Raw genomic sequence first — 24,899 nt, 5'->3', positions numbered from 1 at the left:
GTGCTGCTCTTTATCTACACCTCCATCATTGCTCTTAGACTATTGACAGAAACTTAAAGGCCTGTACTAGATTCAAACTGCATGCATTCGTATCCTGGCTCTACCACTTCCTGGCTGAGTAAGGTTTGGTCATTTATTTAAGTTCTCTGAGCCTCAGTTTTATAATCTGTACAATGACGATAAAAATATTTGCCTCTAGGTTTGTTGTAATGCTTCAATGAGATATTATAATGCAAAGCACTGTAAACAGTTACTTATTATTTTTTTCCTCTTCTACAATAACATGTACAACTTTGGAATAAGGAGAAGTAGTGGAAACTTTTTTTAAAGGCTTGGTTACTGACATTTCACCTGGACCTGGAAGACTTGTTTTTTGGGTAAAGAAATGTTTTCCCTGTGTGAAGGTTTCATAATCACAGTCAAGTAGGCCCATGAGCCCTGCCATTTAAAGTGGCTCCTCTCTTTTACCTATGACACTCATACCTACACCCTGGGGATGAGGACAGTGGTCCAGCTCCTGAGATTCTACAGGATGACCACTAAAGTCTCTTTGAATTCTATGCAATGATACATGGCTATGGATGACCAGAACTTGAGATGGACAGTCTCTGAATTTCATACCATGTGGTGGCATTCTGATTTCCTTGTGACCTTGACCGAGCTTTGAACAGGTAAGTGAAAGGGATGGAGGCACACAGTGAAGTTAGTTGTAGAACCAGTGTTTAACATGATCATCTGAGAAAGAGAAAAGGAGACTTTTTAAGTTTTTCCAAGTTAAATCAGGAGAGTTAACTTGTGGAGTGGAGGGTGGTCTTATAATTTTAAAAATGGCCCTGGAAATTAAAATTTATCAGAAAAAAATGAATTCTATAGAGACAAGGGCAAAGTTGTTTATTTAGAAAGGGAAAATGTTACCCAAATAGAGAGTTTCTGTGAATATGAGTGTAAAATAAAAAGGAAGGAGAGAGAAGTGACTTAACGGAATTGTCTCTAAAACGTATAAGTCCCAACATTACCCCCATGACCCCTAATTCTAGAGTTCGTTGGTCACTGTAAAATCATAACACCTTCAGTGTATCTTTAACAGATTTTAAGGAACATACTAACCAAATGGACAAGTTTTGATTTGGCCATAAAATTTGAGGAGAGCTATGATTCTCTAGGATTAATGAATAACATTTCTTTATTTGATTTACTTTAAGAAATCATTCTAAAATCTGTTTACATATCTGTCCTCTCCAGGATGAATTTTGTGTTGGTTCAGCAGATTGTTTACTGTTTTTTCTTCTTCTTCCTTTTTTTTTTTAATCTTCCTGCTCAGTGCCCAACCCAAGTTCAAAGGCTGATGAGAGAGAAAATCTCATGAGGAGGTTTCACTCTAGGGAAGTTGTTCAGTGACTGGGATCTTGGCGCACAGAGAAGGATGTCAGGCTCTTTCTGGCTCCTTCTCAGCCTTGTTGCTGTAACTGCTGCTCAGTCCACCACTGAGGAACAGGCCAAGACATTTTTGCAGAAGTTTGACCATGAAGCTGAAGACCTGTCTTATCGAAGTTCACTTGCTTCTTGGAATTATAACACCAATATTACCGATGAGAATGTCCAAAAGATGGTGAGTTCTTTCCTATAGCTACATAGGGATATCGGTTGCTTCTTAAAAATCAGCTTACTGCCCAGGAAACTGAAAAGGGAAATCAAAGAAATGCTCTGAGCTGTGAGGTTGGATGTTTGCCTCAGTATTTCTGATTCTGGAGTCCCAGATGCCTGAACAATTGACCTTTGGTTCATTTGGAAAATTGTTACAAAATAATTCACTGGTCTCAGTACAGATTCTTGGAAACCAGTGAACATGCTTTAGAAAGTTGCCACCGTAATTCTCATCATAGTCAGGCTTTCAAAGCATTTCATAGAAATGCCATAAGTTATTGAGTTAATAATTTTCCCAAGCCTACAATGTCAACAGGAATGTTCAAAGACTCTCTACAAATGATCTATTAACTGAAAAAAATGCAACTGGAGGCTTAGTGAAAGAGCTAGCCAGTAATTAAGATTACCAGGGGTCGGGTGAGGCTGGACTTGGGAATTCCTTCCTTAAAGGTTACAGAGCTCTGAGGGACTTCCAGAGCATACGGGATCCACAGAACCCTCCAAGAAAAACCATAATCAAACCAGTTCTGACAAATCTCAGAATGCTCTGGGAAAGCAAGATGTTTTGTTTGACAAGTGCAAGGATTTAGGAGATTTCTTCCCTCACAGATCCCAAAGCAGTGCTGAAAATGGAGTGACATTATTTAAGAAAAGTTTTTATGACACTTGTACAGCAATACATTCTTCCAAAAATGTAGTTCAGAAGCGTATTTTTTCAAATAGTGGGTTGCATGTAAATTAAATTACTGCTGCTCACTGGACAGATCCAATCTGAGACCTGCTGCCTCATTTGAATTCCTCAGGAGATTTTTTTCCCCCTATTTTTCTAAAGCTTAAAGAAATCCAGGAGATTTTGACAGCCCAGTGTTGTCATAGGAGAGCATTTTTCTTTCTTGTCTCATAGTTTGGTCTTACCTCTCTTCACCTCTTCACTGTTGCTTTTTTCTCACTTTTTATTTGATCTCTGTTGGAGGTACCTGCAGTGCATTGTGCATTTGTTTTCATTCTCTTTTTTTCTTAACATCTTTATTGGAGTATAATTGCTTTACAATGGTGTGTTTCTGCTTTATAACAAAGTGAATCAGCTATACGTATACATATATCCCCATATCTCCTCCCTCTTGCGTCTCCCTCCCACCCTCCAGAAAGAGAAAAACAAATATGGTATGCTAGCACATATATATGGAATCTAAAAAAAAAAAAAAAAAAAGCTTCTGTTTTCATTCTTAGCCGAATGGTCCGCAGGTGATGGTGAAGGTCGACCAGCATCATGCCTAAGAGCTCTGGAGTCAGACTGCTGAGGTCCAAATCCTGGCTCCGCCACTTTCTACCTGGGTGAACGTGAGCTAGTTAATGAACCTTTCTGCGCCTTAGTTTTTCTGCCTGTGAAGAACAACGTAACACTCATATTTGCCTCATAGGGTTGCTGTGACGACAGTTAATACACAAAACCACCAAAATAGTGCTCAATGCTTGTGAGCCTGGGAGAACAATACGATATCATTGCTGTGAATGTGAGAGGGTGTCATAATTGCTGGAGAGACATGTAACAGTTCTGTTGAGTGCCCACATGCTGAGAAGGCATGTTGTACACCGAGATGTAGTGATGTTTGTTGAAATCATCTCTGGATCTTAAGTGCTATCATTTTTGAATTGCACTGGTTGATTAGAGGAAAGGCCAGAAATGAAAGGGCACAAACCCACAAAGTGTGGTCAAAGTGCTGACGGTATGGGCCCTTTAAGGAAAAGTGAAAATATCTGAATGCAAGAAGCAAGCAGGGGGCCCAATATCTCCTTCCTCCAGCAATGGTGAAGGGCGCGTTAGTGCATTAGTGCACCTGTGTGGATTTACCTGGGGAGGGGGCAATGGACAGGGAGAGCAATAGCTCTTCTATTCTCTTATCACATATATTGAGATCCCCTGATGAAACGGGCACTGCAGCTGGTGCTACAAGAGGCACCAAGATGAGCAGGAAGCTGAGATATGGTCTGCTGCTGGTGGCCATCAATAGAAAGAACTGGAGAAATGGAGCATGTTCCCCAAGAGCCACTGGAATGATTTAGGGGGATCAGAGAGAGTTAGAAGAGAAAGCAGAATTAGCTCTACAAAGCCTGACTCAAAAAGAAAAAAAAAAAACTGAGTCTGAGAGGCAACAAGAAAGGATAGAGTGTTCCCAGTTGTACTGGCCAACTCTCTTCAGACTAGAAAGGTGGTGCCTTTGAAAGCTCAAAAGAGAGAAATTTACAATAAATAGGAAGAGGTGCTGTTTACATTACAGGTGGTAAAACTGGTAAGACTTGTAAAACTAGGCCATTCTTTAATCTAAAAAAGTGAGAAATTGAAAACTATAAGTCGCTTTTCGAAGTATTTAAGCGAATGTAAGGATTGTAGATCCACTGTGGGTAAGGAAGTATGGTTAAGTGCATTTATGGACCCAGTTCTTTACCTTTCCCTATATCAACACCCAAGGTTATGTCACTTTGCAGTGCCATCCCACTGAAGGTGATGTGACTGTGTCCTTTGCCATGTGACTTACTTTGACCAATGGGCTGTTAGCAGACGTGATGCAAGTGGAGGCTTGGAATGGACTTGAACGGTGGGGCTTGTTCTTTGCACCTTTGGCTTTGCCGTGAGAACATGCCTGGATTGGCCAGCTAAAGAGTGAGGGATGTGTGGAATAGTTGTTCCGTCTGAAACCAATCCCCCAGAGTTGTACGCAAATCCAGTGTCAAGATCAGCAGAGCTGCCTGGTAACCCTCAGTGATTCTAGGCACGTAAGCAATGAACACATGCCATTGAGATTTTTGGTTGTCTGTTATGTAGTATTATTGTAGCAATAGATAACTAATACAGGAAGAGAAATTTGGGCTGTATGACATGTGTCTGTTCATATCCTATCAGGGTGACATTATTGAGGGCAATCTGCCATTTCCTAATTATCCCTTGGTATAACTTTCAGAGTCAGAATATTGGACTTGTCAGCCAATCAATCTGACCTAGTATGGCGATTCTGAGATCAAGTCATGAGACTATAGCTTAAAATAATAGAAGACACCAAAACTTGATCAGTATAGTGTCCCCAAATCTCCGTGCTTAGGAGAGGCCCATCAGATAGATAAGGAAAAAAGCTTGGTTCAAAACAGGTTTCCATATAGTTCAGAAATTCAGTGAAAATTAATTACCAAACACTTGCTTTAGAGCAAATACTGTTCTCATGTTTGAGATCGAACATTCACCAATTAAACTGTAATTCTCTCCTCAGTAAAATGACATTACTTTTTTGCATTGCCCCTTCTTTGTAAGTTTATTGTTGGTTTTGTTTTTGAAAGAGTCCTTTGTAAGTCAAAAGGATTTTTTTTCTTGTTTCTTTTTCTTTCTTTTTTTTTTTTTTTTTTTTTTTTTTTTTTTTTTGCAAAGTCGGAAGCTCTCTAGCAACATAGGAGGTCCCTGGACAATTTTTTCATCCCTGGGAGAGAGCAAAAGGATCCCATCACTGGCAGGGGCATCCTGGTTCACTGTTCCAGTATTTGGCAGTAACTCCTACAGCTGCCCCAAATTCCTGTGCATGCAGCTGAAGGGCGTGTTGAAGACTGCCCTGTTGGAGCCCTGGAGGTCTCCAAAAACACTTCATAAATATTTCTTGTTGAGTTATCAGAAGTTGTGAAGAGAGAGCAGGAGGCCCACACTTACCCTTTGGGTGGTCAGGGCCCCTAGAGTCCTTGGGCACACCTGCTTCCTAAACCTTTTCCTCTGTTTTTAGGGCTGGGGGCACAGTGAACCCAGAGAAGGGTCATTTTAAACTGCTATTCTGTACCCAAGGAAAGAATGTAGACTCCAACCCTGTCTCCAATGAATCTGTCCCACACTCCCCAACACATACAAGTACCTACACCCAGGTACAGGGGTTGGGAAAAGTCAGTGTGATGCAAATACGATGGAATTCAGGGAATCTGATGCTATCTTGACTCTCCTGAGCTGGCTGTGATACCTTGGGCAAGTCACTTATTTTTTGTCTCTTGAAACATAAGAGGGTGGATGGGCCCAGCCAAGATTTTTCAGTGGATAACTGGGGAATGAGTAAGTTCCACATGTGGAGGATTAACATGAGTCAAGTGCATTGGAGGCCTGCTCATGCTAGTTTTTCTTTGTCATGAAAACTTGATGATGTCCCAGTTGAGTGATGTAATTTGGTGAAACTGAACTTGAGCAACTCAAAATGACATGTTTAATTCCGTCCAAATTTGACACAATTACTCACTGATCTAAGCGCTCTGACAGGACACCAGGCATCCACCAGCTACGCCCAGGGAGGGCGGCCTGGTGGTCAGGAACTGCTGCTGCTTCTTAGTGTGTGCCAGGTAACTGGGCAAAAGAGAATTCATTTAATTTTGGCTAAATCCTTTGGTTTGGGGCGGTTCCATGGGTGTTTCAGATCTAGTTATAGGAGCTAGGGAATAAGGTGGGTTTTTTTTTCTTTGCTTTTACTATTGAGGGCTTTTAACAACAGCTTTGTTGAGATACAATTATGCACCATAAAATTCACCAATTTAAAGTCTACAATTCAATGCTTTTTAGTATATTTACAGAATTGTACAACCGTCATCACCATCTCATTTTAGAACATTTCCATCACTCCCAAAATAAACTACACGCCCATTAGCAATCATTCTTCCTCCCCCACCCCCAGCTCTAAGCAACCACTAATCTACTTTCTGTCTCTATAGATTTGCCTATTCTGGACATGTCATATAAATGGAATTATACACTAGGTGGTCTTTTGTGACTGGCTTCTTTCACTTTGCATGCTGTAGCATGTATCATTACTTTGTTCCATTTTATTGCCAGATAGTATTCCATTATATGGATTTTTTTTTTTTTACTTTTCATTGTAAAAATTGTCAAACACATATAAAAGAAGAAGGACTAGTATGTTGAATCTCCTTATACCCATCACCTAGCTTCAGCAATTGTCAACACTTTGGCCAATCTTGTTTTATTTTTCTACCCAACCCCATGTTTATTGGATTATTTTGAAGGAAATCCCCAACATCATATAACTATAAGTTATGTGTAGATATTTCACCTTCTAGCTCTCAAAGTAAGAATTTTTAAAACAACCTTAATAACAGTACCATGTCAAAAACTTGACAATAATCCCTCAATACCATCAAATATCTAGTCAGTATTCAAATGTACCCTAATGTCTCATTTAAAAAGAATTTCAGCTGGTTTGTTTGAATCAGGATCTAACAAGGTCCTCTCTTGATCATTTTAGCAGATGTACTTTAAGTCTCTTTTAGTCTATAGAGTCCCTCCCTCATTTTTCTGTTTGTTTTGTTTTGTTTTGTTTTGTTTTGCAATTTATTCGCAGAAGTAGTGAACTGTTAGTCCTATAGAAACTCCCACTTTCTGGATTTGCTGATTATGTCCCTATAATATTGATTAACATGCTCTTTTGACCCCTGTGTTTTCTGTAAATGTATAGATCTGAGACAGAGGTCAGCACACTTTTTCCATAACAGGCCAGGTAGTAAATATTTCAGGCTTTGTGAGCCCTACAGCCTCTATTCAACTCTGCCATTGTAGACCAGTCAACTCTGCCATTGTAGCACAAAAGCAGCCATAGACAGCACATAAATGGGTGTGAATATGTTGCAATAAAACTTTATTTACAAAAACAAATGGTGGGCAGAGTCCTGATCTAGAGACTTGATCAAAATCAGGTTTCACTTGTGAATTTTTTTAATAGGTGTGGAAAATGAATTTACACAACTAGCAGGGTGCAGGAATATTGAGCCAAGAAATTAACAAAAAACTTGTTCAGGTTCCTAGAGCTCTGGAAAAAAGAAGCAAATTTAAAAATCTGTAGGGACCCTTTTATGACCCAAAGCTCAAGGCATTCCTACTTTATGTAATAGATACAAATAAATTTAAGATAGACTAAAAATTAAATGGGAAAAGCAAGACAAACTTTTATAAGGATATATAGGTGACTCTTGGTTAGAAATGGTTTATTATTATTATTTTTTTTATAGATAAGATTACTTCTTTATATTTATTGTTATTAATTATCATTTATTTTTGGCTGCATTGGGTCTTCGTTGCTGTGCATGGGCTTTCTCTAGTTGTGGCGAGTGGGGGCTACTCTTCATTGGGGTGCGTGGGCTTCTCATTGCGGTGGCTTCTCTTGTTGCAGAGCACGGGCTCTAGGTGCGCAGGCTTCAGTAGTTGTGGTGCGCAGGCTCAGTAGTTGTGGCTCATGGGCTCTAGAGCGCAGGCTGAGTAGTTGTGGTGCACAGACTTAGTTGCTCCGTGGCATGTGGGATCTTCCTGGACCAGGGCTTGAACCCGTGTCCCCTGCATTGGCAGGTGGATTCTTTCTTTTTTTTTAATTTTTTTAACATCTTTATTGGAGTAAAACTGCTTTACAATGGTGTGTTAGTTTCTGCTTTATAACAAAGTGAATCAGTTATACGTATACATATATCCCCATATCTCTTCCCTCTTGTGTCTCCCTCCCTCCCACCCTCCCTATCCCACCCCTCTAGGTGGTCACAGAGCACCGAGCTGATCTCCCTGTGCTATGCGGCTGCTTCCCACTAGCTAGCTATTTTACGTTTGGTAGTGTATATATGTCCATGCCACTCTCTCACTCCGTCCCAGCTTACCCTTTCCCCTCCCCGTATCCTCCAGTCCATTCTCCAGTAGGTCTGCGTCTTTATTCCCATCTTGTCCCTAGGTTCTTCATGACCATTTTTGTTTGTTTGTTTTTTAGATTCCATATATATGTGTTAGCATATGGTATTTGTTTTTCTCTTTCTGACTCACTTCACTCTGTATGACAGACTCTAGGTCCATCCACCTCACTACAAATAACTCAATTTCGTTTCCTTTTATGGCTGAGTAATATTCCATTGTATATATGTGCCACATCTTCTTTATCCATTCATCTGTTGATGGACATTTAGGTTGCTTCCATGTCCTGGCTATTGTAAGTAGAGCTGCAATGAACATTGTGGTACATGACTCTTTTTGAATTATGGTTTTCTCAGGGTATATGCCCAGTGGTGGGATTGCTGGGTTGTATGGTAGTTCTATTTTTAGTTTTTTAAGGAACCTCCATACTGTTCTCCATAGTGGCTGTGTCAATTTACATTCCCACCAACAGTGCAAGAGGGTTCCCTTTTCTCCACACCCTCTCCAGCATTTATTGTTTGTAGATTTTTTGGTGATGGCCATTCTGACCGGTGTGAGATGATATCTCATTGTAGTTTTGATTTGCATTTCTCTAATGATTAATGATGTTGAGCATTCTTTCATGTGTTTGTTGGCAATCTGTATATCTTCTGTGGAGAAATGTCTCTTTAAGTCTTCTGCCCATTTTTGGATTGGGTTGTTTGTTTTTTTGATATTGAGCTGCATGAGCTGCTTGTAAATTTTGGAGATCAATCCTTTGTCAGTTGCTTCATTTGCAAATATTTTCTCCCATTCTGATGGTTGTCTCTTCATCTTGTTTATGCTTTCCTTTGCTGTGCAAAAGCTTTTAAGTTTCATTAGGTCCCATTTGTTTATTTTTGTTTGTATTTCCGTTTCTCTAGGAGATGGGTCAAAAGGATCTTGCTGTGATTTATGTCATAGAGTGTTCTGCCTGTGTTTTCCTCTAAGAGTTTGATAGTGTCTGGCCTTACATTTAGGTCTTTAATCCACTTTGAGTTTATTTTTGTGTATGGTGTTAGGGAGTGTTCTAATTTCATTCTTTTACATGTAGCTGTCCAGTTTTCCCAGCACCACTTATTGAAGAGGCTGTCCTTTCTCCATTGTATATTCTTGCCTCCTTTATCAAAGATAAGGTGACCATATGTGCGTGGGTTGATCTCTGGGCTTTCTATCCTGTTCCATTGATCTATATTTCTGTTTTTGTGCCAGTACTGTACTGTCTTGATTACTGTAGCTTTGTGGTATAGTCTGAAGTCCGAGAGGGCAGGCGGATTCTTAACCACTGTGCCACTAGGGAAGCCCAGGAATGGTTTATTAAATGACTTTTGCTTTAGAATGATTTATTAAATAAGAGACAAAAGAATCAATCTATAGAGGAAAAGACTGAGCAAATCAGTTGAATTAGGATTAGAAAGAAACTTCTGTGCACTAAAAGACATCATAAACATACACACACAGACACACACAAGACAAGAAGCAGAGCTTGAGAAAACATTTGTGATACATATAATTAACAGAAGATTAACAGTCAAAATCTATAAAGAAATTTTACTAAGTGATAAAAAAGACAAAAATTCACTAGAAAAATGGGGAAAAGATATGAGCAGTAAATGCATAGAGGAGGAAATTTGAATATATATATATTTATATACCTCATATATATGTTTAACCTCACTAATAATCAGAGGGATAACATTATATTAATAATGAAACGCCGAGTTGACATAAAATCAGATTTACCAAGATTTAACAATATCTACAGGAGTTGAAAATTGCTTTAACCCATCAATTCCACTTCTGAGAATATGTGGTTTTTTAAAATTAATTAATTAATTTTTGGCTGTGTTGGGTCTTCATTGCTGTGAGGGCTTTCTCTCGTTGCGGCGAGCGGGGGCTACTCATCGTTGCAGTGTGCGGGCTTCTCATTGTGGTGGCTTCTCTTGTTGCGGAGCATGGGCTCTAGACATGCAGGCTTCAGTAGTTGTGGCACGTGGGCTCAGTAGTTGTGGCTCACGGGCTCTAGAGCACAGGCTCAGTAGTTGTGGCACATGGGCTTAGTTGCTCCGCGGCACGTGGGATCTTCCCGGACCAGGGATTGAACACGTGTCCCCTGCATTGAAAGGCGGATTCTTAACCACCGCTCCACCAGGGAAGTCCTACCATTTCTTTTTTGTAGTGAGAACATTTAAGATCTACTCTCTTAGCAACTTTTGAGTATATAATATGGTATTATTGATTCTAACCACTAAATAAATGTGTCTGAAGCAACTATTGCAAAGTGTCAACATTTTAAAAATCTGAGTAGAGGTTTTTGTGATATTTTCTATGTTACTTATACTATGTTATATTTTTTTATTATGAAATATCTCAAATATATATCTGGTGGGCCACTTTCTGGCAGGACCCAATTTCAGGTGTGAGTGGATTTTTCTTTTTCCCTATGAGATAAAATTCAGAAAAAATTAAAATGTTTGAAAGCCACACCCCTTCCTCCCATCTGAAAAAAGAAAAAATAAATTTTTGATTCTCATGGCAAAGCAATATTTTTATAATTTAGATTACCTACTTCGTTGAATAGAATAAGCTGTGTTAAAAAATATGCAAGTATCTGGGCATATTTGAAAAGTAACCAAGGCAGTTTTCATCTTTGAATCTGATCTGGTCTTGAGAGCTATATATGGAAACTGGACCAGCATATGGGACCTGAGGGTGGAGGGTTCCCTGGGAGCCTGTCGGGCTCCAAGTCACTGCTTGGATGCTAAGGTTCCATTCAGTTTTTCATCTTCTGTCTTCAGGGAACTCTCATACCTACAGGGGAAGAAGTGGTTTAGGGGTTGATAGTGAGCTATAGAAAAAAAGAAAATGAGATTTTAATTCTTTTCATTTCAAACAACTTATCACAAAAGCATTTTAATTGTTTAGATAAAACTATCATAATTTGGGTAGAGACTGCAGACCTATGGCTTAAGATGAAGCTCATATGAAAACATTTAAAAGCATAATGAAATCATATTTAACTTGTATATCATTAGGGCCAAAAAGAGCAGGATATCTTTTGGAGTGTTTTAAAATATAATTTAGGATTTTACATTTTCAGTCCTTGAAATTACAAAGAATCTCTTGTAGGATGAGAATATGGTATCCACTGTAGTTATATGTAGGAAGTCAGAGAGGGTTCTAACTTCCTGTGATTGTACTGAGTAATGTGTGTCTTGACCCCAAACCCCCATCAATGGCTGTGGAAACTTTTGCTGTGTTAGTTGCTGCTCTCCTGCCTTTGCACAGAGGCAGTATGAGATGCCACTTATTTGATTTGTAATGGTTCCTTTTGAATCCTGTAGCTATGTAAGTTACTGTATATGCTTCAATTCATTCATCATTCAAATCCAAAAATTACATATAGCTCTCAAGCACTGTCTATGTTACTTGGTTGGTATGTATGAACTGACTTTGATTCTCTGTATAACTTCTAAGCTGTTAGTTTTATTTAGGCTTGGGAGCCTTATAGTATGAATATGGAGTAAATTGTAAGCAATATTAAAAAGAACAGCTTGGGATGGAACAGTGTGTCCTCAGGGGCCAAAATTCAAGGCAACATAAAGTAATTTTTTTGTGATATAAAGTATAACACTTGTATATGATAGTGATAAATAAAATAAAACAGATATCTTCAAAGTTCCCACATGCAGTATAATTTTTAAAAAATATTTTAAGATTGGGGCCTTTTGGGGATTGTGAGCTGTTTCCAAAGTAGATTGAAAAGAAAAGAATTGCCTTAATTTGGGATCAAAGTTTTACTAGAAATTTTGCTGTCAGTCATTCTGGATTGGATGAAGAAGGGTAGGGACTGAGAGGTGAGTGGTGGGTTGCGTAAATGAATTTGTGCTGTAGACCAAACTCCTCTTTCCATAGCTCACTCCCTCTCATTCGGGCATGTTAGAGACAAGACCAGAATGTGTCGAATCCAATCTATAGCCAATGGTTAAGAGCATTAGCTTTGGAGGTAAACATTTCTGGGTTGACACCCTGGTTCTTCCAGGTGCTAGCTGTGTGACCTAGGCAAAGTTACTTACCTGCTCTGTGCCTCATTTCCCTCATTTGTGAAGTGGAGACAATCACAACTACCTCACAAGATTGTTTGTGAAGATTAACTGAGAAGTAGTTCCTGAGGGGGTGTGCTCAATAAAGAGAGAAATCTTTTTCCATTTCACTGCGACTATTCCCTTCATCTCTTGTCTGATCCGTTGTTGTCCCTTTCCTGCACCACTTTCATCATGTCACACACCTGCTTGCAACCCCTAAGTGACTCCCTAGTATTTACAGGATAAAAGTAAAATTCCTTGGCCTAGAGAGTGCAGTCATGCCTGGAGTCCTGCTTTGGAATCTGTACTAGTTATCTATTGAGTAAAAGATTACCACAAGTGTAGTAGCTTAAAACAACACACACTTGTTATCTCACAGTTCCTGTGGGGCGGGAATCCAGGCATAGCTTAGCTGGATCTGCTTCTGAGTCTCATAAGCTTATAATCAAGGTCCCAGCTAGAGCTGTGGTCTTATCTGCAACTCAACTGGGGATGAATCCACTTCCAAGCTAATGTGGTTAGTGGTAGCATTTAGATCCTCATATGTTGCTGAACTGAGGTCCTTAGGATGTCAGTCAGAGGCCATCTTCAATTCCTCACCATGTGGCCCTATCCATAGGATAGCTCACAACATGGCATCTTGCTACATCAAAATCAGCAAGGGAGAGTCTTCTGGCAAGATAAAAATGGCAATCTTATGTAACATAAACATGTATATCCTGTCACTTTTGCTATATTCTCCCAGTTAGAAGTGAGTCACACAGGTCCTGCTCACACTCAAGGGGAGGGGGACACACAAGGGTGTACCACCAGGAAGTAGGGATCACAGGAGCCCTCTTAGTGTCTGCCCACCACAGGATCCAGGATTCAGATACTGGCAGTTAGTTGCCAGCTCCACTATTTATTTCTCTTAGCCCCTTTCTACACATAGGAAAAATGGAAATAGAATAATTTTCTATCTCGTGGGGCTGTTAAGAAGACCAAATGAGGTAAATTATTTTGCAAAGTCCTCTACACCCATCTATCTCCTACCTACTTTAAGGTCTGTCTTAAGTTCCACCTCCTCCATGAGGGCTTGCCAAATCTGGTCCCTGTAACAGGAACTGCTTAGCCCCACTCATAGTTTATACATTATCATATGCTCTTGTTTCAGTAATGAAACATTCACGATGCATAGCTTATCTATTTGATAAAACTGTCAGCAACTTAAGGACAAGACTTTTTTTCCCTGTAAGTGATAAAGTAGCTATGATTTTTAAATGCTTGGGATGTATCAGGCACTTTGATAGGCATTATATTACTTGTTAAATTTTCTCGCCCTTACAACAACCCTTTGAGGTAAGTTCTACTATTATTACTCTCATTTTACGGGTAAGGTAACGTGACTCAGAGAGACTAAGTAATTTGCTCAAGGTCACAACAGCTAGTCAGAAGTGTCTGACTCAAGGAATGGAGTTCTTACTTGCCTCATATGCTACCTCTTTTATAGGGTCTAGAGAAGTACAATGTACAAAATAGTTGCTCATTTCAGTCTTTGATAAATGGAAATGAGCTTGTGCGCTGAGAGAAGACTGCATTGGATAAGTCTGGAGAAGTCCACTTGCCTACTGATGGTCAAGATGGGGGGGCAAGTGAATCCTGGCATCATCACCTGCTTATTGGTTTCTTTTGCTGGTAGAAAATCACCACAGCTACCAAATGGCCATGTTCTGGGCAACCTTGACTGGGGATCATACTTTAAGATCAGAATCTCTGGTAAATCGTGGCACCACGGAGCTTCCTGTAAACTGGTTCTCATTTCTTATGGTTCTCATCGCCGTGAGGCGCTGTATGCCCAGGAAGTCCGCTCTGAGCTCTGCTGGACTCTCCCTTTAGAGCGCTCATCCTTGAACCCTTGAACAACTCACCCACGTCACAAGTGCTAAGGCCATACATTCCAGAGCCTCACAACATGAATCATCTGTGAGAATTCACTTCCAGTTCTGGGGACAGGACCCTTGGGAAAACTAAGCACTAGGTCAGAAAGAGAGAGTGACCAAGAGTGGCTTGGTCACTCTTAACCTAAACTTTGACCTTCAGCAAAATAGAGAATTAAATCACTCAGGAAATATTAAATGTTCCACCAGATGCTCTTTGGACTATATCTTCTGTTCTATCTATTCGAGCAGTGCCATTCTAACTTCAACTTTATTATTATTATTATTTTTATTTTTTGTCGTTTCAGAATGCAGCCAGGGCCAAATGGTCTGCCTTTTATGAAGAACAGTCCAGGATTGCCAAAACTTATCCACTAGAAGAAATTCAGAATCTCACACTCAAACGTCAATTGCAGGCCCTTCAGCAGAGTGGGACCTCAGTGCTCTCAGCAGACAAGAGCAAACGAGTATGTGACATGCTAGCATTGACCCCAAGAGTTGAAATATTTGGGAAATCTTAAACATTAATATCACCCCGGGCTGCTTCCTTTATCTGCCAAAAGAGCAATGCTCACAATAGAAAGAGCTCTGTGCCTCGGTAGGGTGGCCACGTAACTTATCATCCAAACTGGAATCCTTTGAGAGTGAAGGACGACACTGGTATGTGAGGACACATTGTTAAACCACGATTGTAAGGGCGCTGTGGTGTATATGGACACTGACAGTTTGACAACGTCTGGAGACATTTTTGGTTTTTACAACTGTTGAGGGGGGCTGTTGGCATCTAGTGGGTAGGGATTCTGCTAAACACTCTACAAGGCACAAGGAAGCCCCCAAAGACAAGAGTCGTCTGGTCCAAAACGTCAATGGTGCTAAGCTTGAGAAGCCCTGTATGTCGTCTGATCCCCCCCCCACCCCTTTGCTTCTTGACTCTCCTCTGCAACTTCTTTAACAAGTGGCTAAACCACCCCAGCTCAAACTACTTCAGGGATGGGCGACTCACTTCTTTCCAAGACGCCAGTTCCATACGTGGGTCCCTCTGACTGATGGCAAGATACTTCCTCCACTGAGCGTAAAGTGCTTTACCTCCGCTTTGTACCGCCTTCTCGAGCCAGATTGCTCTCTGCCATAATGGTCTTTAAATGAAGGAAGGCAGGTAATTTTTTTTTTTAACTAGTTGAGTCTTTTCTTCTCTAGGCTAAACATCCTTCACTCTGTCGATTTTTCCTTATACGATGGTTTCAGGTTCCCTAACCAGTCCTAGTTGCTGGCTTCATTTTGTCAGTATCCTTGGACTGAACACAGCCCTCCAAGTGGGTTTGGGTCTGCATGGAGGTGAGCAGGGGTACGACATCCTGCCTCCTGTGCTTTACATCTACTAAGACAGTCCAGGGTTACATTAGGCTTCTGTTTGCTTGCTTTGGTTTTTTGACAGTCAAATTCCATGGTTGATTCATCTCAACATCACTGTCAAGAGAGTCTCCAAATCTCTTCCACCAATGTTGCTCCAAAAATGATGCCTTTGAAAATTCTATTCTTATGTAGGTAGTTTGTCTAAATTCAAGAAAGCCTATATTCACCCCTGTTAAAATAAAAATCTCTCATCCTATCTCTCTAGCCCAGGAGTCAGCCAACTTTCTTTCTGTAAAGGGAACGATAGTAGATACTTTAGGTTTGTGGGCCATACTGCCTCTGTCCCACTGAGTCAGTCTGCTCTTGTTGCGGGAAATCAGCCACAGCTAACACGGAAACAAATGGGCATGGCTGTGTTCCAATAAAACTTTATGAAAACAGGCAGCAGACAGGATTCGGTCTGCAAATCATAATTTACAGACCCTTGATTTGATCTATTGAAATATTTTTATCTAAAAGATTTGGCTATTTAACATCAAAGTCTTTCTCAGCTGCTTGCCCTCTGGTACTGTGTTCTTATCTGCATCTATAAAAAGAAAAATGCACGATAAGGACAAAGATAAAACCATATGGCCTGTGTCTTCCTACAAGTTGTTTATTATTCTGCATTCTTTGGGGCCCATTATTCAAATAGTTATTAATCCACTTTATTTTATCCATTTCGCCCTTCCCCATCTTTTCCACAAGGACACTGTGTGAAACCTTGCCTGTTGCTCTGTTACAGTCTAGAGCTTGGTCTAGTCTAGGTGGAAACTGGACATGGTATTTTAAAAAGATCCCCAGATAATTCTGATGTGCAGCCAGGATTAAAAATCACTGAAATGCATGTAAGAAGAGCTTGAAGTGTTTGGGAAGAGGGGAGACTCAAGGATGCATGAATTCAATGGAGAGGAAGGAGGGGAGATCGAAAAAGCAGGTAGAGAAAGAGACCAGGAGGGGTTTTGTGCCATGGACTTGGGTTTATTCCTTTGGACTGTGGGATCTTGTTGAAGTTTTAAGCATGAGATCTGTTTCATGTTTTAGGATAATGGCTCTTGCAGCAGAGTGAAGGAATAACGGAAGAGAGAAATAGGAGAAGGGGAAACAGGGCCGTTCATCCAGTGCTTCTTAAATCATCTATGGGAGAGAACTAGTCCCTCCCTCCCTCCCTCCCTCCCTCCCTTCCTTCCTTCCTTCCTTTCTTCCTTCCTCCCTCCCTTCTTCCCTATCTTTCTTTATTTCCAATCCATCGCAGATCAGTGCTTGGTTAATTTCATTGATCACATGCTTAGCTGTCATGGAAATATCAAATCGTTTTTAAAAGTTTATAAACATTTATTCTCTCAATACCTGTGCTTCTCATAGACAAGAAACAAACTATTTGCTGACTTGCACTCGTCCATGGACCATACTTTGAGTAGCACTGCTTTACTCTATTACCCTTATGTTCCTTTACCTACAGGGTAAAAGTTAAACTCTTCAGTAAGGCATAGAAGGCTGCTCATGATCTGCCCCTACTTCCCTCTCTATTCTCCCATCCTCCATGCCCCTCAATCAACACCACTACCCCAGTTTTCTTTTCTCTCTCATGTCACCACTCCCTGAAAATGCCTTGTCTTTCTCAACCTTCTTCTGTCTTGTAAGCTCTGTCCTCTACTTCCCTTCTCTACCTGACCAATTCCTACCTCTCTTCCAAGACACAGCTCTAATGTGCCCCCTCTTTGAAGCCATTCCTGAATCTCCAGGTTATTAATTTATCCACCCCCCCATGCTGCCACACCACTTTTTGGCGACAGTTATAGTACCTGTCACTCTATTATGTAATCATTGATTTCATGATTGTCTCACTGTTGCATGATTGTGGGGTCCTTGAGGACCAGTGACTTGTTCATGTCATAATTGTCAGAGTGTAGGACATAGCAGATGTTCAATAAATGTGCACTCAGTGAAGGCTGAATGGAACAAGAAATGCACTGCTCTGCGTGTGGGGGTGAGATACATTCTTGGGATTTTGGTAGATCTGTTGGTTTTTTTTTTCAGTCACTCCACATATATTTATCATGTGCTTATAAGGCAAGTCTGTGCTAGTTGATGGTGGGAAAATTTAACTGAGATGTTCCAACCCTACATGAAAGAAGATACTTAGCCAAGAAGATGTGAACTGCTGTATTTTGAGGCATAAAAAAATCACATGGTTGAAAGGATATCTCTACATTAGCATTCTCTTTTGTACATCTTCCACTTTTAACATTGTTTATTATCTTTAATTTGCAGTTGAACACAATTCTAAATACAATGAGCACCATCTACAGTAGTGGGAAAGTTTTGGACCCAAATACACAGGAGTACTTAGTACTTGAACCAGGTGGGCTATTAATTTTGAGCAGTGATTATAAAATTTACTTTTTTTATTCCAAGCTTTAAAAATGAGTTTAACATTAGATGACGACATTGTGCCTTTCAGATGGATCATCCAAAGAGGGGAAGATTCCAAATGTGTGTTTCAGCACACAGATGCTCTTTTAAGTTTTAACAAAACTGCACTGTAAATTCTGTCACACTCAAGTAATTTAATTAAATTAGTAGTTCAATGATCTCAGTGGTTTATTTTCTCTGCAGAAATATTTTGAAACTATAATAAGGGTGAGGAAATGAATGAATCATGAGATTTCATTGAACAACTTTATGACCTTGATGTCTGCCAGCCTTTTAATTCTTTAAATTTCATATAATTCTTTACAAATAAAAACTTTACAAATGCATGTTTATTTCCGTTTGGGTGCTTTGCGATAATAGGTTTGGATGACATAATGGAAAACAGCGAAGACTACAATCGGAGACTCTGGGCTTGGGAAGGCTGGAGGGCTGAGGTCGGCAAGCAGCTGAGGCCATTTTATGAAGAGTATGTGGTCCTGGAAAATGAGATGGCCAGAGCCAACAGTGAGTTTGCTGGGCTGTGGCGGTTCTGAAGCTCTCTACAGGGCGGCGGGGCTATTTCTCATGAATCACCAAGCCTGCCCTTTGATATAAGGGGTATTCCTAATTTAACGATCACCTGCTGAACAATTAGGTTACGTGTCTCAAAGAGGAGACCACCAGGGAATAAGGAAAGGTGAATTGACATTCTACAGTTGAAAGGGCTCAAGAGTGAGACTAAGTTACCAGGCCTGAAACAAATCAGTTGTCTGGGTAGGGCTCAGGCCCCCGAGGGTTCCTGAGGTAGTCTGGGGGATTGATCGATTCTATTTACCAGAAAGGATGAGAGTCAGAGACACCATCTCTCCCCTAAACTCCCATGTGGCTACAGTTCATTCTCAAAGGTCATTTGTGTGTTTACGTCAGAGTGGTGTCCCAGAAAGAAACAAATCAGAGTAGTTTAGGCTGGAAACCTACTATTCTCTGTAGTTGTAATTATAACTCAAATCATGTGGTCATCAAAATCTTAACATGGTGAGGAATTTCCATATCTCTTAACTTACCCTCTAGCTTGAATAATGAGCCAAAGCCATGGCATTATGAATTAATTTATGCTCTGGGGTTGATGAAGGAAAAAAATTTTTCATCTGTTCTTCCTAAATATCTTTCACTACCACTTAAACTCATATTCCCAAGCCATAGGCAAGCTGGAGACAGGAGCCCATCGCCACATCCTTCCATCCAAATATTTACTTGTCTCCTCATCTTCCTGATCATCCATTGCCAATGTGCATGTAAAAATAAAAGTTGCTAAAATACATTTACAAACTTTATTAACTATTACCCTGACACAAGCTTGCATTTCCTGATAACAAGACACTACATGAAGCATACATACAATTTGCCAACAAACACAGGCCCACTGTGGCCGTGTCCAAGATGAGTTGGGTTAGATTTGAAAATATAAGGCCCTGAACAAAATGAGAATTTAAAGATCCAATCACATGTTTTAAAGCTAAAGATGCAAATTGACCTATGGAGAGAGTAGAGACCCGGGGTTAGGAGACTCGGAGTGCGCCTCTGCCCCTCACCAGTTGTGTGACCTTGGACGAATCATTTAACCGGCCAAGAGCAGGCTGTTACCCTGCACCACGGGGATTATAATACTGTCTGTCTTGTAGAGTTTTTGTGCTTAGTAGATGAGATAATGAATTAAATTTCGGACACATTAGCTAGTGTTATTATTTATTTGCATCCCTTTGAGTTGATATTTAGAAGGGCAATAAAAATGTGACAGGTTTTTGGAGTTTTTAACCTCCCAGGAAAGCTATTCTATGTATACTGTGCTTTATCTCTTTCTTTCCAGATGTTCTCATTTTTCTTCTTTTTAAAAACAGATTATGAGGACTATGGGGACTATTGGAGAGGGGATTATGAAGTGACGGGGGCAGATGGCTATGACTACAGCCGCAACCAGTTGATCGCAGATGTGGAACGTACCTTTGCAGAGGTAACAAGGAACTGTCTGCAGAGACAGATGTAGGGCAGCGTGCAGGAAGAAGGGACAGGGACCAACAGTATTCTGGCTTATTCTTAACACACTGGCTGGTCGTTCCCAGGCCTCAGAGTTATGGAATATTAGAGCTTGAAAAGATTGTAAAGAATCACAGGGCAACTGCTACAGATGATCGGAATTGCTCTGCTTTTCTCTCCCTTTCAGCCATTGACCAGCAATTACCAACAGGAAGATTATGAGAAGGAAAGACAATAGGAAGGAGTGGTCTTTTAGATTATAAGAAGGCATGGGTTTCAGGAGCTATGTGGGGCCTGTGCTGTCTTCCTTTGTTAGCAGAGCCATAGGCTTTGCTTCGTTCCTCAGGACACTTGATACTGTTGTTTCCTTATCTTTGGCTAAGGAAGACGTTCTAGGGAAGGGAGAGTCCTATTAGAAGTGCCCCATAGACACCTCTCAATGTCTCCCTCTTCCTTCATTTTGACCCCCATATCCGCATGCCTTCCAGCTTCTTATGTGAAGCTGTTCTGTCACAGCCATAGCTGGGCAGAGCTATCAAAAACGGAAGTAGGACAAACAACCCCCCCGAAAAAGAAATGGGCAAGAGATGTGAGTAAGTACATCATCAAAGATGAATAAGCAAATAAAACGTTATTAGGGAAATGCACATTAAAACCATGATTAAGAACCACCACAAATAGAGTTACCATATGATCCAGCGCTCCCACTCCTGGGCATATATCTGGAAAAGAGGAAAACACTGATTTGAAAGGATACATGCACCCCAATGTTCATAGCAGCACTGCTTACGATACCCAAGACATGGAAGCAACCTAAGTGTCCATTGACAGATGAATGGAAAAAGAAGATGTGGTATATATATATATACACAATGAAATATTACTCAGGCATAAAAATGAATGAAATAATGCCATTTGCAGCAACATGGATGGACCTTTCATATTTAATGAAATGCTACTCAGTAATAAAAAGGAATGAACACTGTTACACACAACAACATGGATGAACCTAAAAAACATTAAGCCAAGTGAAAGAAGCCAGACATGAAAGGTCACATATTGTATGGTTTCATTTATATGAAATGTGCAGGATAGGCAAAACGGTAGAGAAAGAAATCAGTTCAGTGATCAACTGGGGCTGGGGGTGGGAATGGAGTTGACTGCAAATGGGTGCAAGGAAACTTTGGGGAATGTTGGAAATGTTCTAAAACTGAGCGGTAGTGATGGTTGTCCAACAGTGTATTTTTATTAAAACTCACGAAACTATATATTTTAAAATGGGTGAATTTTATATGTAAATGATACTTCAGTTTAAAAATGAAGGAAGTAGGTAGCATCTTAGAAATGAATTTTTTTTTGCATCTGCCTTCCTTTTGGGATCTGTATCCCTCCAGTTCATTGCTTTATGCAGTGGAACTGGTCATCATCGATATCTGGGAAGAATGAATGCTTTCACACTCTCCAGAATATTTCAGAGGAGAAGAAATTAGAATTTAGGGAAATTCTACTTGTCTAAAGAAGCTCCTATTTTTAGTGTTGGGGATTGGAAATAGGCTATTCTTGGTCTTAAACTCTCTTCCTGAGCTTTTCAGATTAAACCATTATATGAACAACTTCACGCTTATGTGAGGGCAAAGTTGATGGATGCCTACCCTTCCCGTATCAGTCCGACTGGATGCCTCCCTGCCCATTTGCTTGGTAAGAAACTCCAGGAATTCTTTGTGTACTTTGCTCTTTGTCATTTCTACCAATAAAGTTGTTTTTTTGGAGTGAGGCCCAACTTTTGAAAAATTCTGTGAATGAAGTTAGTAACATTATAGAAATCACAGTTTGAAAGCACTGTCTTCAACAGAGAAGTCATTTTAAATTGTTCTCTGTTGCATTACTTTATACATAAAGAGTTATTATGTTGGCCACAATCCATAGGATAAAGGGGTTATTTAAGATCACTAGAGAAATGAGAGTGGAAATGGGGAAAATAAGTTTTATTAATCAACTTGGTTGGCTAATCCTCGAGGTGGGATTTTAGCATCATATTGTCAGAGGAAAGAAGCTTGGTTGGCTGGGGGCGGTCAGGGGTGAGAGAAAGACTTTCTAGAATTAAGGTATAGCCTGAGTGAAACTTTGTTAAGTTCATTGTTCAACTGCAACAATTTCTTTTGCTGAAAAGTACTTGGTTTGGAATCATATGAGTAATGAATGAAGTCTTCATCATGAAGGAAGATGCCTAGCTTAGGAGGAGAATCAATCTTCCAAGAACTTTGGATCCTGCCGTAGAGCTTTTGTAGACCATGCAAGACCTGGGGCCCTTTATTGAACCTCCTTATTCCCCACCAGGGGGTGGTCATCCTCCCTCCCCTCTCCCTCACCCCAGAAACTGAGGCCAAATAAAATATGTGTTTGAAAAGTTCATGTCCTGCATACATAACATGCCTACTATAGTCAAGCTAAGTTGCTGATAGCTGATTCTCCACAGCCAAGCCTCTCTATTAGCAGGAGGGAATCTGGACAAAGGATCAGTGGAGACTTTTTCCTCTAAAGCAATATATAAATACTCTCTACAGTGTCTTTGGCAGGTGTTCTTTGGTAATTCACTTCCTGCTTAAACCTGTCTGGTGTGAGGTGGCTCTTTCTTCCTTCCAAAGTAAACTAACCTAAAGTCCTACCTTATGTGGAGGGAAATCAACACCCGTCTAATGCCTTCCATTCACTTTGCCTAATTCCATGCTATGAGGTTACCCAGAATATGTCCATTCTTCTTCCACAAGATGGCCTTCTAGAGATTTATAAACAACCATTGTCAAGGCACAGCATAGTACCTGGCACAAGAGTACGTACTCAGTATATTTTAGTGAATATTACTGTTATCATCATGTATACACTATTTTCTTCTTTTATGTTAAATATCCTACATAGATTTTTCAACCATTCTTTAAAATCTGACTTTTCTACTTGTTCTCCTTTGGACAAGCTATCCTTGGTTGATGTCCCTCTTCAAGTATCACGCTCAGAACTGAACAGTTACTCCAGACGAAGTTTGACCAACATGGAGTAAAAATAGTGCTATGGTTTCCTTTGTTCTGGACACTGTAATTCTACTCACTTACCCTACAGTCACATTTGTGTTTTGGAAGCCACATCATACTGTTTGTTGGGTCCCTTTTGGTCTTTTACATGTGGGATATGTTTCAGCCTGATGTCACATATCACATATTTCCATAATAGATAGATGTTTCTTTAAAATTGAAGCATAGGACTTTACATTGATCTCTACTGAATTTTATCTTTTAAAACATGAGTTCATTGACATATTCTTTTTTTTTTTTTTCAAACATCTTTATTGAAGTATAATTGCCTTACAATAGTGTGTTAGCATCTGCTTTATAACAAAGTGAATCTGTTATACATATACAATATGTTCCCATTTCTCTTCCCTCTTGCATCTCCCTCCCTCCCACCCTCCCCATCCCACCCCTCTAGGTGGTCACAAAGCACCGAGCTGATCTCCCTGTGCTATGCGGCTGCTTCCCACTAGCTATCGATTTTACATTTGGTAGTGTATATATGTCCATGACACTCTCTTACCCTGTCACATCTCACCCCACCCCCTCCCCATATCCTCAAGTCCATTCTCTAGTAGGTCTGTGTCTTTATTCCCGTCTTGCCACTAGGTTCTTCATGGCCTTTTTTTTTTTTTTTTCCCTTAGATTCCATATATATGTGTTAGCATACTGTATTTGTTTTTCTCTTTCTGACTTACTTCACTCTGTATGACAGACTCTAACTCCATCCACCTCATTACAAATACCTCCATTTCATTTCTTTTGATGGCTGAGTAATATTCCATTGTATATATGTGCCACATCTTCTTTATCCATTCATCTGTCGATGGACATTTAGGTTGCTTCCATGTCCTGGCTATTGTAAATAGAGCTGCAATGAACATTTTGGTACATGACTCTTTTTGACCTATGGTTTTCTCAGGGTATATGCCCAGTAGTGGGATTGCTGGGTCGTATGGTAGTTCTATTTGTAGTTTTTTAAGGAACCTCCATACTGTTCTCCATAGTGGCTGTATCAATTTACATTCCCACCAACAGTGCAAGAGTGTTCCCTTTCCTCCACACCCTCTCCAGCATTTATTGTTTCTAGATTTTTTGATGATGGCCATTCTGACCGGTGTGAGATGATATCTCATTGTAGTTTTGATTTGCATTTCTCTAATGATTAATGATGTTGAGCATTCTTTCATGTGTCTGTAGGCCATCTGTATATCTTCTTTGGAGAAATGTCTATTTAGATCTTCTGCCCATTTTTGGATTGGGTTGTTCGTTTTTTTGTTATTGAGCTGCATGAGCTGCTTGTAAATCTTGGAGATTAATCCTTTGTCAGTTGCTTCATTTGCAAATATTTTCTCCCATTCTGAGGGTTGTCTTTTGGTCTTGTTTATGGTTTCCTTTGCTGTGCAAAAGCTTTTCAGTTTCATTAGGTCCCATTTGTTTATTTGTGTACTTATTTCCATTTCTCTGGGAGCTGGGTCAAAAAGAATCTTGCTGTGATGTATGTCATAGAGTGTTCTGCCTATGTTTTCCTCTAAGAGTTTGATAGTGTCTGCCCTTACACTTAGGTCTTTAATCCATTTTGAGTTTATTTTTGTGCATGGTGTCAGGGAGTGTTCTAATTTCATACTTTTACATG

The 24,899-nt window shown here is 40.1% G+C and overlaps 1 protein-coding gene across 1 annotated transcript; it reads left to right on the top strand.

Annotated features, from left to right (window-relative positions):
* Positions 1-430: 430 nt before the first annotated feature.
* On the top strand, positions 431-21,899 carry LOC130706695 (angiotensin-converting enzyme 2-like; the record flags this gene model as incomplete). The annotated part of the gene is made up of 7 exons (XM_057539398.1): positions 431-671; positions 1,322-1,609; positions 14,669-14,827; positions 18,027-18,117; positions 18,549-18,692; positions 20,066-20,178; positions 21,794-21,899. Coding segments are annotated over exons 2-7 (799 nt in total), but the record flags the coding sequence as incomplete, so codon positions are not given.
* Positions 21,900-24,899: the final 3,000 nt, after the last annotated feature.

The sequence above is a fragment of the Balaenoptera acutorostrata genome, unplaced genomic scaffold (genome assembly GCF_949987535.1).
Source record: "Balaenoptera acutorostrata unplaced genomic scaffold, mBalAcu1.1 scaffold_1383, whole genome shotgun sequence".
NCBI classification, from domain to species: Eukaryota; Metazoa; Chordata; class Mammalia; order Artiodactyla; family Balaenopteridae; genus Balaenoptera; species Balaenoptera acutorostrata.
The sequence above is the reverse complement of the archived record's forward strand: the minus strand, read 5'-3'. Positions and strand labels throughout refer to the sequence as shown.